This window comes from Amblyraja radiata, chromosome 38 (assembly GCF_010909765.2).
Source record: "Amblyraja radiata isolate CabotCenter1 chromosome 38, sAmbRad1.1.pri, whole genome shotgun sequence".
Classification (NCBI taxonomy): domain Eukaryota; kingdom Metazoa; phylum Chordata; class Chondrichthyes; order Rajiformes; family Rajidae; genus Amblyraja; species Amblyraja radiata.
The window spans coordinates 6,274,364-6,291,074 of record NC_045993.1 but is presented as its reverse complement, the minus strand read 5'-3'; the positions used below and the strand labels follow the sequence as shown (position 1 = coordinate 6,291,074).

The window sequence follows — 16,711 nt, the reverse complement described above, 5'->3', positions numbered from 1 at the left end:
GCCTTAGTCTCTATCTTCAGCAGTAATGCTTCACAATTGGACTACATCTCCCAGAGTCCTTCGCCAACGTGTGACCTAGTCAATAGGAGCAGTGTCCATTGGTTGAGGAGGATGGTGCCCCGTCCAGTAAGGAGATGTTTTATAACCAGGTGCTGAGCTTCCCAAGATGGCCGCGATGTGTGTAATGTGATCTTGGTTCAATAGTCAAGTTCTACTGGAACTGAGCAGCAGCTGAGAGGTATTGTGAGTTTTTTAAATAAAAGGCTAAGATAAATTGCAAAAAAAAAAACATTTTGCATCTGATATGAGCTGCAAATCGAGTGAGGATTGACTGCTTCGCCTCTCACAATGAAGCACCTTGTTTTGTTCCTTTAACTCTTGGATTGTGTTTATAATATATTTTCAATGCTTTGCTTTTAAGTTAGTTTGTATCCAGATTGTACTTCGGAAGTAAAAAGGGATGACATTGTTGCAAAGAGGTGCATGAAGTGAGAGTTGGTTGGTGTTAAAGGGGGTATTATTGTTACTAAGATAGACACAAAAAGCTCGACTAACAGAGGCTGTTTTATGTATTACTTCTAAAGCACCAGAGTTGTGTCCAGAAAACTGGAGGTGATCTTTACTGTAACAATGTTATCACATATTGAGGCGTTTTTTAAAAACTTTGTGCAATCACTCTGCTCAATGAACTAAAGTTAATTTTACAAGAAAAAATTGATTTGTCTGAAGAAGGGTTTCAGCCCGAAACGTTGCCTATTTCCTTCGCTCCATAGATGCTGCTGCACCCGCTGAGTTTCCCCAGCACTTTTTGTCTACCTTCGATTTTCCAGCATCTGCAGTTCCTTCTTAAACACCTATTTGTCCATGCGGATAGACACAAAGTGCTGGAGTAACTCAGCAGGTCAGACAGCATCTCTGGAGAAAAGGAACAGGTGATGTTTCGTTGTAGGAGAGAACTGCAGATGCTGGTTTAAAGCGAAGATAGACACAAAGTGCTGGAGTAACTCAGAGGGTCAGACAGCATCTCTAGAGAAAAGGAATAGGTGACGTTTTGGGTTGAGAAAAATGGCAGGTTGTATGTTTCAGGTCAGGATCCTTCAGAGTCTGAAGAAAGGTCTCGACCTGAAACATCACCTATTCCTCTCTCCAGAGATGCTGCCTGACCCGCTGAGTTACTCCAGCTTTTTGTGTCAATCTTGGGTGATATTTTGGGTCGAGGCCCTTCTTCAGACTCTGAAGGGTCCTGACCTGAAACATGCAACCTATCATTTTTCTCCAGTGATGCTGCCTGACCTGCTAAGTTGCTCCAGCACTTTGTTTTTTTAATTGTAAACCAGCATCTGCAATGCTGCGTGCCTCGCTCGCTGTTTGATGGGTCATACAATGGGCGGAATCGCTTACTGCAATCACGTATGATTTGAAGCTGCCCACTCACTGGTTAACAATTTGCCTAATCGCATCTTTGGAAGACAATGCTCCATTGTCAACACCCGCCACAAACAGGGACTATTGCAGTCCTTATAATATTACCTTCCACTGAAGGGGGAAAGATTTAATAAGAATCTGAGGGGTACGTTTTTCACGCAAAGGGTGGTGGGTGTTTGGAACGAGCTGCCAGAAGAGGTAGTTGAGGCTGGTACTATCGCAACGTTTAAGGAACATTTAGACAGGTACATGGATAGGACAGGTTTGGAGGGATAGGGCCCAAATGTGGGTCGGTGGGACATGTTGGCCGGTGTGGGCAAGTTGGGCTGAAGGGCCTGTTTCCACGCCGTATCACTCTATGACTCTGTGATATAGAAGTGGACCATTCAGCCCCTCAACCTATGCATTCCCATCAGCCCCACTCCCCTGGGTATTTCCTGTAACATGTTCTCTGCCATCCCCATAGGAAGGGCCAGCGAATACTCCCCTCCCACACATCTCTCCCCCAGAGACTCTCGAGATACTCTATGTTAGTCCTAGGTCACGACTGGCCAAAAGCCGACCCAGAGCCTTCCATCAGTTGAGATCTTGTGCTGAGATGATGAAAAACGTTTTCACCCAGAGAGTTGTGAATCGGTGGAATTCTCTGCCACAGAAGACAGTGGAGGCCATTACACTGGATGTTTTCATGAGATAGTTAGATACACCTCTTGGGGCTAACAGAATCAAGGGATATGGGGAGGAAGCTTGAAAGGAGTAGTGATTTTGGATGATCAGTCATGTGATCATATTGAATGGCTCGAGGGGCCGAATGTCGTAATCCCGCACCTATTTTCTATGTTGCCTGTGCCCCCATTGTTGTTACAGCTGCAGAACGCTACAAGAATGGCCTATGCAGATGACGCTGATGAAGACTACAGACTATTCGATGGCTCCGACAGTCCGGAGGCACATGAGAGCTGCAGTGATTGGAACTTCAGCACTGGTGAATCGAGTAACGAGAGCTCGGAAGAGGAGGAGAGGAGCCAGCAGCAGGAATTGGAGTCGGGATCGATATCGGGAATGACAAACAATGATGAGGATTCATCCATGAATGACATTCCAGGACTGGGTATATATTTTAATGGCGAAGACAGACACACAAAGCTGGAGTAACTCAGCAGGGACAGGCAGCCCGAAGAAGGCTCTCGACCCGAACCGTCACCCATTCCTACTCTCCAGGGATGCTGCCTGTCCCGCTGAGTTACTCCAGCGTTTTGTGTCTATCTTTGGTTTGATCCAGCATCTGCTGTTCCTTCTTACACATATTGTTTAACGGCGCTGTATACTTGTGAATGTCTGATGCGAGTTGAATATTGGGATCTGATTTTTTTAATTTTTAAATTTAAAAAAAAATTTTAATTAAAAAAAAAATTTTCAGCTGGTTTTTAATTTTCGATTCTTATCGATTCTTATTCTTTTTTAAAAAAATTATTTATTAGAAGTAAGTACAATACAGTGGTACCATTTTTCAGGTGCCAAATATATATGTTAACATGATACATTCTCTGTCCAACTTCAATTTTTATTTTTTTAAAGAGAGAAATAAGAAAGAAAGAGATAGTTGAGCGTAGAAAAACGTGTAGTATGTGTATAAAAAAAAAAAGAGAGAAATAGTGAGGAAGAGAAGCTGATTTTTGAGGGGAAAATATGGAATAGTTAGTTTTGCATTTTTAGGTTGTGTGTGTGTGTATATATACCCTAACTGAACGGTCCTCTTACCAGCTAGAGTGCGGTCCTGACCTCCCATCTACCTCATTGGAGACCTTTGAACTATCTTTTATCGGAATTTATCTTGCACTAAATATTATACTGTCTGTACACTGTGGACATCTTCTTCTTGCGTATGGCGTGCACAGCCTAAAGTTGTAGGACAACTTGTTCTATTTGATTGTGCACACCAGGTTGATTGCATTCGTCGAAAAACAGGACGGACCACGTGAAGGTTGCAATCTCCCACCCCACACTGTGGACGGCTTGTAATCATGTATAGTCTTTCTGCTGACTGGATAGCACGCAACAAAAAGCATTTCACTGTACCTCGGTACACGTGACAATAATAACTTAAACTAAACCCATACGTTTATAATGTGGCTGGAATGTTGGAGCTGATCTCCCTTCCTTTCTTATCTTTGGCCTTTGTTCCAACCAGCTGCCTATCATAACACCCCTCCCGCCCCAGCATCCACATACTACATGCCCCAGCATTATCAGCCCGCTTAGTTTCCACTGTTTGTATCCACTCGTTATCACCAACAACAGACCATTGTGGGCTCCACCCTTGGTCATCGTTGGTGGCTTTGATTTGTTCTTTTGTTCTTTGTGCCTTCTCGTATCTCTAGTTTCCCCCCCTCATAACTCTCAGTCTGAAAAAGGGTCTCGGCCTGAAACGTCACCTATTCCATGTTCTCCAGGGCTGCTGCCTGACCTGCTGAGTTACTCCAACACTTTGTGTCCAAAAAGTGAATTAATTTTTAAATTTCTTTTGGGGGGGAAAAAAAAGGATTGTCAGAAGGCAAACCTGGCCAATAATACATCAAGCGGCAAAAGTCACAGCCCTCTGCTCTTGTCCTGTAGACCTGCAGATTTCCCTGCTGCTATTGACTATGCATCTTTTCAGGATGTGTGTTGCAGCCGTATGTGTGCAAGTACATGTGTGCGCGTGTGTACATAACTAGGAAGGGTTGAGATGAATATAATTACAGCATTTAAAGACACTTGGACAGACACATAGATAGACAATAGACAATAGGTGCAGGAGTCGGCCATTCGGCCCTTCCAGCCAGCACCGCCATTCAATGTGATCATGGCTGATCATCCCCAATCATTACCCCGTTGCTGCCTTCTCCCCATATCCCCTGACCGCTATATTTAAGAGCCCTATCTAGCTCTCTCTTGAAAGCATCCAGAGAACCTGCCTCCACCGCCCTCTGAGGCAGAGAATTCCACAGACTCACCACTCTCTGTGAGAAAAAGTGTTTCATCGTCTCCGTTCTAAATGGCTTGCTCCTCATTCTTAAACTGTGTGTGGCCCCTGGTTCTGGACTCCCCCAACATCGGGAACATGTTTCCTGCCTCTAGCGTGTCCAAACCCTTAACAATCTTTGATAGGAAAGGTTCAGAGGGAAGTGGGCCAAGTGAAGTCAAGTAGGTCTAGCTCTGTTAGGCGACTTTGTCGGCATGAATGAGTTGGGCTGGGGCTGGATTTTGAACTGCTACAGTTCTGCTGTTTTTAGAAAAAAAAAAAAAAATCACAAATCTTGTGCTTTTCTGTTTTTTCCTTGAAGCTACATGTGAGATGTGCGGCATTAAAGGAGTCAGGGAAACCTTCTTTTCCAAAACCAAAAGGTTCTGCAGCGTCTCTTGTTCTCGGAGTTACTCCTCCAACTCGAAGAAAGCCAGCATCCTGGCTCGGTTGCAGGTGGGTCATCCTTGCCGCTTGGCCCGTCACTCGTGCGATGTTCTGAGCCAAACCCCATAGCTGTCGCATGCTTCTTCTTGGTGTGCTGTGTGACTTGCTGCATTAGGTCGCAGTTTGAAATGAGGATCTGCAGATCACAAGTAATAGGAGCAGAATTAGGCCAGTCGGCCCTTCGAGTCTACTCTGCCATTCAATCATGGCTGAGCTATCTCTACCTCCTAACCCCATTCTCCTGCCTTCTCCCCATAACCCCTGACACCCCTTATCTGCAGGGGTGGTACGGTGGTTCAGCGGTAGTGTTGCTGCCTTACAGCGCCAGAGACCCGGGTTCGATCCTGACTACGGGAACTATCTATACATAGTTTGTACATTCTCCCCATGACCAGTGTGGGTTTCCACGGGGATCTTCGGTTCTCTCCCCCTCTGCCCCCTCTGCCCCCTCTGCCCCCTCTGCCCCCTCTGCCCCCTCTGCCCCCCTCTCGCCCCCCCTCCCCCTCTCTCCCCCCTCTCTCCCCCCTCTCTCCCCCCTCTCTGCCCCCTCTCGCCCCCCTCTCGCCCCCCCTCTCTCACCCCCTCGCTCCCCTGACCGACTGATCATCTCATCAGTTTCTGTTCATGTAACAATTGCTTTCTTGTTGCTACACAGGGAAAGCCACCGACAAAGAAAGCCAAAGTGTTGAACAAAGCTGCGTGGGCATCCAAACTGGGCAAGTTTCTCCAATATCACTCTGGCGAGGCCACGACGAACAGCAATCAGAAAGCCGGTTCTGGTAAGACATTGGAGCAAAACGCAATTGGGAAGCCAAGCCGGGCTAGTGCAGGATATGGTGCTGTGTTTCTGAGGTCGGATTGTGGAGTTTATTTAAGAACCTGGAGTTACTCAGCGGGGCAGGCAGCATCTCTGGAGAGAAGGAATGGGTGACCATTTTGGGTCGAGACCCTTCCTCAGACCCGAAACGTCACCCATTCCCTCTCTCCAGAGATGCTGCCTGACCCGCTGAGTTACTCCAGCATTTTGCGTGTCTATCTTTGGTTTAAACCTGCATCTGCAGTTCCTTCTTACACTTATTTAAGAAAATTGACGGTTGTAGGATAGTAACTGTTCCTGAGCCTGGTGTTGTGGGGCTTCAGGCTTCTGTACAACATGTGCTTGCAGCGAGCAGAGGGCACGGCCCTTGATGATAATTACTGTTAATGGCATGCTAAGAAACTAGCAGGAGACCAGTAACTCACGTGTTGCACCAATCCATTAATATGAAGAACGGTCTCGACCAGAAACGTCACCCATTCCTTCTCTCCAGAGATTCAAGTTTGCAAGGTTTGTTTATTGTCACATGTACCAATTAAGCTACAGTGAAATTCAGATTGACATTCAGACGTACCAATAAAGAGCAACAAGACACCCAAATACATTTTTAACATGAACGTCCCCTCATATTCCTCACTGTGATGGAAGACAAAAAAAGTTCAATCCTGTTCCCTTCTTTGTCGGGGCACTCGAACCTTCCGTTGTCTGGACGATCTTGGCTCCCGCAACCGGCGGTTGAGCCCTCCGCATCGGGACGATCAAGCTCCCGTATCGGGTGGGGGGGGGGAGCTCGGCTCCCCGCGCCGGGCGATCGGACTCCCAAGTCGGGGCTGGTCGAACCTCCTGCGGCTTGGGGCTTCCCGATACAGGTGCACAACCTTTTATCCGAAAGCCTTGGGACCAGACACATTTCGGATATCGGACATTTTCGGGTTTCGGAATGGAAGATTTTTAGCGTAGATTAGGTAGGTAGCGCTGGCGGCTTGGAAAGTCTGGAGCGGCTGCCTCCTCCCCGGAGACCGGGGAATCATTGTAAATCATTGCTTAAATGTTAGTCAGTAAGTTTGGAGGGATTTTATGTGGTGGGGGTGAAGGGGGGAACTTTAATTCTTAGTCCCCTACCTGGTCAGAGAGGTGGGGAGCGGGCAATGCCTTTCCGGGTCGCCGTGCAGTACTGTGCCGCGGCTCCCACATCACAGAGCTGGGGCTGTGGCCGGCTGCGCTGGATTTGGATTTGTAGCGCCGCGCAGCCAGGGGTAGAGTTCGCCGTGGTCGGAGCTACAACCGGCGCCGCCCGTGGCTGGACCACCGCAGCCCGGACCGCTGTGGGCCGCGGCTCCCAACATCGTGGAGCTGGGGCTGCGGTGGTCCGGCCACGGGCGGCGCCGGTTGTAGCTCCGACCACGGCGAACTCTACCCCTGGCTGCGCGGCGCTACAAATCCAAATCCAGCGCAGCCGGTCACAGCCCCAGCTCCACGATGTTGGGAGCCGCGGCACAGCGGTCCGGAGCTTACTGCACGGCGACCCGGTAAGGCATTGCCCGCTCCCCGCTTCTCCGACCAGGTAGGGGACTAAGAATTAAAGTTCCCCCCAAAAGCCCACCAAACTAACTGACTAACATTTAAGCAATGATTTACAATGATTCCTACCCTCCCGCGCAATATACACTCACCCAATATACTCTCACCTTCTCTTTTATGAATGGGGATTTAGTTCCCCTTTGTTGGAGGACCGACCGGAGGTTCCGCTGTCACCTCTGCAGGCCGCCCTCGGTGAACGTTTTCAAGGACCTTTCTTCAAGGACCGAAAAAATGTCCGCTATTTGGAAGTTTTCGTTATTTGGATCTTCGGATAAAAGGTTGTGCACCTGTATCAGTTTCCACCCAAGGCTGCGAGCTCCTCGATGTTGAATTCCATTGGAGCGTTGATGCCAGGCACGGGATCGCAGGCTCAGATGGTAAGTCCACGGCCCCACAGTGGGGCTCGGAGTCAGTCTCGAGCAAGGCCGTCAGATACGACCCAGAAAAAAATTGCAGCTCTGGCAAGGAAGGTAAGAGATTGAGAAAAAGTTTCTCCCCCCCACATCCCCACATCCCCACATAATACAAACCAGAGAACATTAACACATACTTTTTAAAACACACTAAATAAATAACAAGAAATGTGTTGCTCCAGCATTTTGTGTCCAGCACCAATCTATTATTTAGAGCTTGAGTTCAATTAGGATTGAGCCCAATCATCTGGTTTAAAAACAGAAAATGCTGGAAACACACAGCAGTTCCGTCAGCATCTGTGGAAAAGTAAAACCGTGAAGGGTTCCGGTCCGAGATGCTTTATTCACTGAAAAGTCTCGGAATTGAAAGTATTTCAATGTCATTTCACTTATTTAATATTATCTCTTCCCACAGACCCAATCTGTTTCTGATTTCCAGCATCTACAGTCTTTTTTTTTTTTTGGGCCTTCAAAAACAACAAGATTTTCAGATCTGAAGAAGGGTTTTGATCGTCTGAAGAAGGGTTTCGGCCCGAAACGTCGCCTATTTCCTTCGCTCCATAGATGCTGCTGAGTTTCTCCAGCATTTTTGTGTACCTAAGATTTTCAGATCTCGTTTCTTCTAATCACTGTTTATTTCTTTCAAGATGCTGCCCAAGGGTTTGAATGGGGGAAATATATTGAAGAACAGAACAGCAAAGCTGCCTCTGTTGGCTGCTTTAAACATGTGAGTAGCTGTGGCATGTTAAGGGCCTGTCCCACGAGCATGCGACTGCATGCGGCAAGCGCGACCAAACCAGAAGCGTGGGCCGCGCGGAGGTCGAGTGAGTGACATGAAGTTCGAGCGAAGTCCGCGGGAAGTTCGCGCGTTAGGGTTAGAAGTCGGCCGTTGCCGCGCTGAATTTTTGAACACGGTCAGTTTTTCGGAGCCCCGCGTGATGTCGGGACCTGCTCCGCACAACTCCATAAGGCTCCGGCGATCGAAGTGGGACCGGCCCCGCGAGGCCGTACGGCTCAAGCGACCACATTAGGTCGAGCTTGCTGCATGGAGTCGCATGTTGGTGGGACATGCCCTTAAAAAGTTATCTTCGTTAAAGGTGCCCCCCCCCCCCAGTTCTTTCCATTCTTCGCCAGTTCCTGACCAATTGGTTGGTGTCTAAGGTCAAGAATGTGATATTGTCAAATGTCCCAGACAGAACAATGAAATTCTTACTTGCAGCAGCACCACAGAACACGTAAACAAGTGCAAAACAACAAAAGCAATGTCCCCAAGTCTACATAATTCAGAGCTTATTTGGAGGTTATAGTGTTTAATAGCCTGATGGCTGTCAGGAAGAAGCTGTTCCTGCACCTGGACGTTACAGTTTTCAGGGTCCTGTACCTTCCTCCTGATGGCAGGAGTGAAATGAGTGTGTGGCCAGGGTCGCTGATGATGCTGGTTGTCTTTTTGAGGCAGTGACTTTGGTCATACTGCTTCTGAAATACATTGTGATTATGCCAGTTCCACAGCATCATCTTTGCGGGTTCAAGATTCAAGAGAGTTTATTGTCATGTGTCCCTGATAGGACAATGAAATTCTTGCTTTGCTTCAGCACAACAGAACATAGTAGGCATTGACTACAGAACAGATCAGTGTGTCCATATACCGTTATATAAATATAGAGTTTAGAGTTGCAGCATGGAAACAGGGCCTGTTTGGCCCACAGAGTCTATCATTGATCTCCTGCTCACACTGGTTCTATGTTATCCCACTTTTTCCATTTGCTCCCTACACATTTAGAGGCAATTTTGTTGAGGCCAATTAACTTACAAACCCACACATCTTTGGGTTGTTGGTGTAAACCGGAGCACCCAGAGGAAAGTCACAGGAAGAACATGTCCATCGAGTGTAAGAAGTGCTAGTTCAGAGTTTAGTTTAGTTTACAGCAGGGGTTCCCAACATTTTTCGTCCCGTTTACCCCGGCAACTTTAATAGCTTGATATTAATATTTAATATAACTTCAATATAATATAAATTTAATAACTTGAAACATATAAGATTTTAAGGGTTTGGACACGCTAGAGGATGTTGGGGGAGTCCAGAACCAGGGGCCACACACAGTTTAAGAATAAGGGGTAAGCCATTTAGAACGGAGACGAGGAAACACTATTTCTCACAGAGAGTGGTGAGTCTGTGGAATTCTCTGCCTCAGAGGGCGGTGGAGGCAGGTTCTCTGGATGCTTTCAAGAGAGAGCTAGATAGGGCTCTTAAAAATAGCGGAGTCAGGGGATATGGGGAGAAGGCAGGAACGGGGTACTGATTGGGGATGATCAGCCATGATCACATTGAATGGCGGTGCTGGCTCGAAGGACCGAATGGCCTACTCCTGCACCTATTGTCTATTGTCTATAATAGCACATAACATTGTTATTTCGCTTATTTATGAACAACTAATGGTGAACAGATACCGGTATACCAGAACCAAACACAGTCAGTCAATGAGAAAAAATATGTACAAATCCAGAATCAACAAATTTACCCCCTGGGTCGGTGAAATTTACCCCCGGGGGTAAATTTACCCCAGGTTGGGAACCCATAGTTTGGAGATACAGAGTAGAAACAGGCCCTTCGGCCCACCAGGTCCGTGCTGACCAGCGATCCCCACTTACTAACACTATCCTACACACACTGGGGACAATTTTTACATTTACCAAGCCAATTAACCTACACACTAGTGATTGGGCATCGCTGGTCAGTGTGGACTCAGTGGACCAGAGGGCCTGTTTCCACTCTGTATCTCTAAACTAATCTTGAAAAAATTGCACTATTTCACTGAAGTCGACCTCATTGCTGCGGGAATGAAGACACACACACACACACACACACACACACACACACACACACACACACACACACACACACACACACACAGACACAGACACAGACACAGACACAGACACAGACACAGACACAGACACAGACACACACACACACACACACACACCAGTCTGCCTCGATTATCTGCTCACCTAAAGCAGTATTAAATTCATAATCTTCAGAAGTGAATGTAATGATTGTAATTCAGTCAAGTCTCATCTCGTAAAAAGATGTGGACTAATGCAATCCCTGGTTTTTCTCATTTAGGTTCCACTATATGACCAGTGGGAAGATGTTACAGAAGGCATGAAAGTGGAAATATTGAATCATAACTGTAATCTTCCTAACAGGGTCTACTGGATAGCCTCGGTCATCAAATTAGCAGGTAGGTCCCTTGTCTTGTTCTTGCTTGGAATTCCACTGGATTCTCCAGCTCAAAGCACTGTCATCAAAATCCACCAGCTCCATAAAATTGGTCTGAGGTGAAAAGACAAAGTGCTGGAGGAACACAGCGGGTCAGGCAGCATCTGTGGAAGGAATGGACAGGCGACGTTTCAGGTTGGAACCCTTCCTCATAGCAATGGCAACAATTTGGATCGGGACACTGCCTCATAACTGATGTGTCTCCGTTGCTTTGAGGTGATTGTGTTTGGTCTGTTGGTAAGGACTTCAGCAGGAGTTGGGATGTTAAGTTACAGTTGTACAGGATGTTGGTCAGGCCACATTTTGAGTGCCGTGTTCAGTTTCGTTCACCCTGCTAAGGGAAAAGTGTTGTTGCTGGAAAGAGTGCAGAGAAGATTTACAGAAATGTTGCCAGGACTTGAGGACCTGAGTTATAGGGAGATATATTGGGTCGGCTAGGACTTTATTTCTTGGAGCACAGGAGGATGAGGGGTGATCTTATGGTGGTGTATAAGATCACGAGGGGAATAGACAGGGTAGATGCACAGAGTCTCATACTGTGAGTAGGGGAATCGAGAACAAGAGGACATAGGTTTAAGGTGAGAGGGGCAAGATGTGAAAGGAAACTTGGGGGCAATCTTTTCACACAGAAAGCAGTGGATATATAGAACGAACTACCAGAGGAGGTGATTGAGGCAGGTACTATAACAGTATTTAAAAGACATTTGGACACATACATGGATAGGAAAGGGTTGGAGGGATATGGGCCAAACCCATATGTAGACTAGTGCAGATGGGGCATGTTGGTCAGCATGGGTAACTTGGGCCGAAGGGCCTGTTTTGATACTATATGGCCTTTGAGTTTAGTTTAGAGATCCTAGAAACAGCCCCTTATGGCCCACAGATTCCACACCCACTATTGATCATCTGTTCACACTAGTCCTATGTTATTCCACTTTCTCATCCACTCCTTCATTGACGCAGAGGCAGCAACCTGGCTGCTCAACACCCGGCTTGAGATCTAACTATTCCTTTGGTTTATGTTTTGTTCGCAAGAAGAAGAGATCCCCTCCTCACACACTCAGGGCAATTTTACAGTGGCCCAATTAACCTACAAACCCGCACGTCCTTGGGATGTGAGAGGAAACCGTCATGGGGAGAACGTGCACACTCCACACAGACAGCACCCGAGGTCAGGATCAAACCCGGGTCTCTGGTGCTGTGAGGCAGTAGCTCAGCCAGCTGTGTCACTGTGCCACCTTAGAACACGAGTTATAGAACGACTTAGCCAGATATCTGAAGCGAATTCAAGTAAATATATATATTTTTTTACAACAATAATAAATAACAAAAAAAAACATTTAAACATTTAATTTAAACAATAATAAATAATTTAAAAAAACATTTTGTGTGCTTTAAAATAAACTAACTTGCATGCTTAGCTTTTTCCATGCTGGAGAAACTCAGCGGGTGAGGCAGCATCTATGGAGCGAGGGAATGGGTGACGTTTCGGGTCGAGACCCTTCTTTTTCCATGGGGTCACTGATATAATGGTGAGGGGCAGGATGGGGAGTGTCCAGCTTCCCTTTAGAGAGTCGGTGTTCTGCCTATGGTGAGCAGACAGGAGATTCGATATCTCAGCATCTGTTCTCCAGCTTGCTCAGGCAGCTACGTTTTGTCAAGCACGTGTCGAAGATCGAGAACAGCTGAATAGCCGCAATTCATTTCAAACTGGTGCTTTGTATTGCAAACAAAAATACGAGTGCAAAGAAATGTTCTGTGTCCATCTTCTAACTCTGAATCAGACGTAGACTACAGACTAGGGGCGGCACAGTGCCACAGCTGGTTGGTCCGCTGCCTCACAGCGACAGAGATCCAGGTTCAATCCTGACCTCTGGTGCTCTGGTTTCCTCCCACATCCCCAAACACGTGTGGGTTTGTAGGTTAATTGGAGTCTATAAATTGTCCCTCGTATGTAGGGGGTGGATGAGAAAGTGGGATAACATAGAACTAATGTGAACAGGTGATCGACGGTCGGCATGGACCTAGTGGGCCGAAGGGCCTGTTTCCTTGCTGTATCTCTAAACATAGTCGAGGACGATTCTCATCCAGAAAATTAATCAGTTAAGAGGTACAGGAGTGTGGAAACACACACCTCTAGATTCAGGGACAGTTTCTTCCCAGCTGTTATCAGGCAACTGGACATTCCTATCACCAGCTAGATAGCAGTCCAGACCTACCATCTACCTCATTGGAGACAATCTTTAGTCACACTTTCCTGGACTCTAGCACTAAACATGATTCCCTTTTACCTTGTATCTGTTCCCTGTGGAGGGCTTGATTGTAATCAACGTACAGACTTTCCACATGCACCAACAAAGAAAGCTTTTCACTGTACCTTGGTACACGTGTCAATGAACTAAACTAAACTTTGAGCCAATGATCTTCCCGGATGAAAGGTTTTCAAGGTGAGATGTGAACTGCCCCCCTCTTTGAGCTGCCTGACCTGGTGAATGGCCCGGCATTTTATGTTATTTCGTGTTATTTTTGTTCTTCGGCAAATAAAACCATTAAAGCATTGTTTTATAATGTTTCTTTCAGGTTACAAGGCACTACTGAGATACGAAGGATTTGAAGATGACTTGCAACAAGACTTTTGGTATAATCTAGGGAATGCAGATGTCCACCCAATCGGCTGGTGTGCAACACTTGATAAACCGCTTGTGCCACCTCAGGGTAGGTACTTGGAATATTGCGTTTCCCCCCCCCCTCCCCCCTGCGAGACGCCGTGCCCCTTCCCCCCCCTCCCGCTTGGGGGACATAGAAACATAGAAATTAGGTGCAGGAGTAGGCCATTCGGCCCTTCGAGCCTGCACCGCCATTCAATATGATCATGGCTGATCATCCAACTCAGTATCCCGTACCTGCCTTCTCTCCATACCCTCTGATCCCCTTAGCCACAAGGGCCACATCTAACTCCCTCTTAAATATAGCCAATGAACTGGCCTCGACTACCCTCTGTGGCAGGGAGTTCCAGAGATTCACCACTCTCTATGTGAAAAAAGTTCTTCTCATCTCGGTTTTAAAGGATTTCCCCCTTATCCTTAAGCTGTGACCCCTTGTCCTGGACTTCCCCAACATCGGGAGCAATCTTCCTGCATCTAGCCTGTCCAACCCCTTAAGAATTTTGTAAGTTGGACGGGGGGTCCCACTTGATCAAGTAACATCTAAAAGATGTTTGGATAGGTACATGGATAGGGAAGATCTGGGGGGATATGGGTGAAACACAGGCAGGTGGGACTGGCGTAGATGGGGCATCTTGGTTAGCATGGGCAAGTTGGGCCGAAGGGTTTGTTTCCGCTTTATGACTAGTACAGCATGGTGGGAGTATAAGAGAGAAATGGGGAGAAGTAGTGATGTTTTCATGCCTCTTTATAAACTTTAGACTTTATAGATACAACATGGAAATTGGGTCTTCGGCCCACTGAGTCCACCCCAGCCAGCGATCACCCTGTACGCTAACACTCTCCGACATGCTCGGGACAATTTTACACCGTACCGATGCCAACTAACCTGCAAACCTGTACGTCTTTGGAGTGTTGGAGGAAACCGGAGCACCTGGAGAAAACCCACGCGGTCACAGTACAAACTCCGAGCGGACCCCACCCGTAGGCGTTGGTGGGTGGCTGGCGCTGTAAGGCAGTGACTCTACCACTGCGCCACTGTGCTGCCCTAAAGGCTGGCCGCATGGGAGAATTGGAGGGAAGTCAACCTTCTGTCCTGGCTGTGGGTCATTCAGTTGTTGGTGGTTGGTAGAACAGCGACTACTTAGGAGAGGGTGGGTGGTGAGGGAAGGAGTATTAGCTATTGTTTGATCTTTCCAAGGAACAATGAAAAGCTTGATATTATAGATGACGAAACACTTCACAAGTATGGGCTCCACCATTCCTTGGTCATCTGTTGGCGAGCCTGATTTGTTCTGGCCTTTCACTACCTCCAGTTCCCCCTCCCCCCCCCCCCTCTAAATCTGAAGAAGGGTTCCAACCCGAAACATCACCTATTCTTTTTCTCTAGAGATGTTGTCTGACCAGCTGAGTTGCTCCGGTGCTTTTGTGTCTATCTCCAATATGTTCAGGTCTTGATGGGGAAGTATTCTATGGTAAAGTGGCTTTGTATTAATTGGTGATATCCTCCCTGCAGCTGTGCAAAACAGAACCACGGATTGGAAAGACTATCTGTTAAAGAAACTAATTGGTTCCAAGACCCTCCCAGTTGACTTTCACGATAAGGTATGGGAATTAACCATTCTGATCGTCTCTTTTTAGTTGATGCCTTTGGCCAAAAAGAAACCGATTCTCTTCCTCTCTGCCCAGATGGTGGACAGCATGAAGTACACATTCCGACAGGGGATGAGGGTGGAGGTTGTCGACAAGGGACAGATTTCACGCACGAGGAAAGCCATTGTGGACACCGTGGTGGGCGGGCGCCTGCGGCTGCTGTACGACGACTGCGAAGAGGACGACGACTTCTGGTGCCACATGTGGAGTCCGCTCATCCACTCGGTCGGGTGGTCCAGGAAAGTGGGCCACAAAGCAAAGCACGGGGGTGAGCACTGGAGAATGCCCGGCAAATCCTCAATAATAATAATAATATCTTTTATTGTCATTGCACATAAGCGCAACGAGATTTGGTTTGCAGCTCCCATCCGATGTCATAACATAACTAACTAATAACATTTAGATTTAGATATTGATATCCCGAGAACATGGATTGTAAAAAGAACAGTGAAATAGTCAAAACAGTTCAAACAGACTAAAGTGCAGATGTATCTGTGCGACATGACCATCCGAGGGAGACAGTCCAGGGGGGGGTGGGGGGCACTCAGCAGGGCCGGTTCAGAGCCACTATAGCTCTGGGAATGAAGCTGTTCCTGAGTCTGGAGGTTCGGGCGTAGAAGGCCTTGTAACGTCTGCCGGAGGGAAGTAGTTCAAACAGTCCGTTACAAGGGTGTGAGGAGTCTTTATTGAGTCTTGAATCAATGAAACTTTATTGTACTTCTCCGCCTCAGAGGGCGGTTCTCTGGATACTTTCAAGATTGAGCTAGATAGGGCTCTGAAAAATAGCGGAGTTAGGGGATATGGGGAAAAGGCAGGAACGGGGTACTGATTGGGGATGATCAGCCATGATCACATTGAATGGTGGTGCTGGCTCGAAGGGCCGAATGGCCCACTCCTGCCATTCGGCCCTTCGAGCCAGCACCACCATTCAATGTGATCATGGCTGATCATCACCTATTGTCTATTGTCTACTTTACTGAGGTCCAGTGCAACTCTTTGTGTTGCGTACAACCCGGTAAAATAATGCAGCAGACCTCACCGAGGCAGTAGATTAGATCGCCACGTATCTGGTCACAGTCACCGTGAGCTTGTGAATCTTATGGAGCAGAGAAAGCCTGGGTGTGATCTAATCAATGCTTCAGCGTGTTATGGGCATGTCCCACTTGGGCTATTCTTAGGCGACTGTCGGCGACCGTCATGGTCGTAGCAGGCCGCCGAAATAACGGCGACTGGACCCCCCCCCCTTCGACATAAAATTTGAAATTAGAATCATTACTTTAACACCGAAAAAAAACGGGTGGAAGATGATCAAGAATATAAAAAAGCATCTCCTTGTGGCGAGTGGGTGATCTCCCTCCTGCTTCACTTTCCTACTTATTTATTTTCTTTACTAGCTCTTTTTCTCTCTTTTTTTTTCTCCACACACAC

General features: G+C 47.2%; 1 protein-coding gene and 1 long non-coding RNA gene across 4 annotated transcripts in view; one reads left to right on the top strand and one right to left on the bottom strand.

Moving 5' to 3' along the window:
- Positions 1 to 151: 151 nt before the first annotated feature.
- l3mbtl2 (L3MBTL histone methyl-lysine binding protein 2) overlaps positions 152 to 16,711 on the top strand; it is a 33,480-nt gene continuing 16,920 nt past the window's right edge. Inside the window, exons 1-9 of one of the 3 annotated variants that reach the window (XM_033013114.1) lie at positions 152 to 212; positions 2,288 to 2,536; positions 4,752 to 4,885; positions 5,532 to 5,655; positions 8,335 to 8,414; positions 10,812 to 10,929; positions 13,548 to 13,682; positions 15,147 to 15,235; positions 15,320 to 15,551. In XM_033013114.1, coding sequence (XP_032869005.1) covers positions 2,311 to 2,536; positions 4,752 to 4,885; positions 5,532 to 5,655; positions 8,335 to 8,414; positions 10,812 to 10,929; positions 13,548 to 13,682; positions 15,147 to 15,235; positions 15,320 to 15,551 — 1,138 coding nt within the window. In that variant the 5' untranslated portion in view covers positions 152 to 212; positions 2,288 to 2,310. Of the gene's footprint in view, positions 239 to 2,287; positions 2,537 to 4,751; positions 4,886 to 5,531; positions 5,656 to 8,334; positions 8,415 to 10,811; positions 10,930 to 13,547; positions 13,683 to 15,146; positions 15,236 to 15,319; positions 15,552 to 16,711 lie in introns of all 3 variants that reach the window. The other 2 variants (XM_033013116.1, XM_033013115.1) reach the window with 2 other exon arrangements.
- On the bottom strand, positions 2,829 to 16,682 carry LOC116966775. Its single transcript, XR_004410069.1, has 3 exons — positions 16,579 to 16,682; positions 16,347 to 16,350; positions 2,829 to 2,845 (listed from the first exon to the last, which is right to left on the bottom strand). It is a non-coding gene; the product is annotated as an uncharacterized LOC116966775 (long non-coding RNA).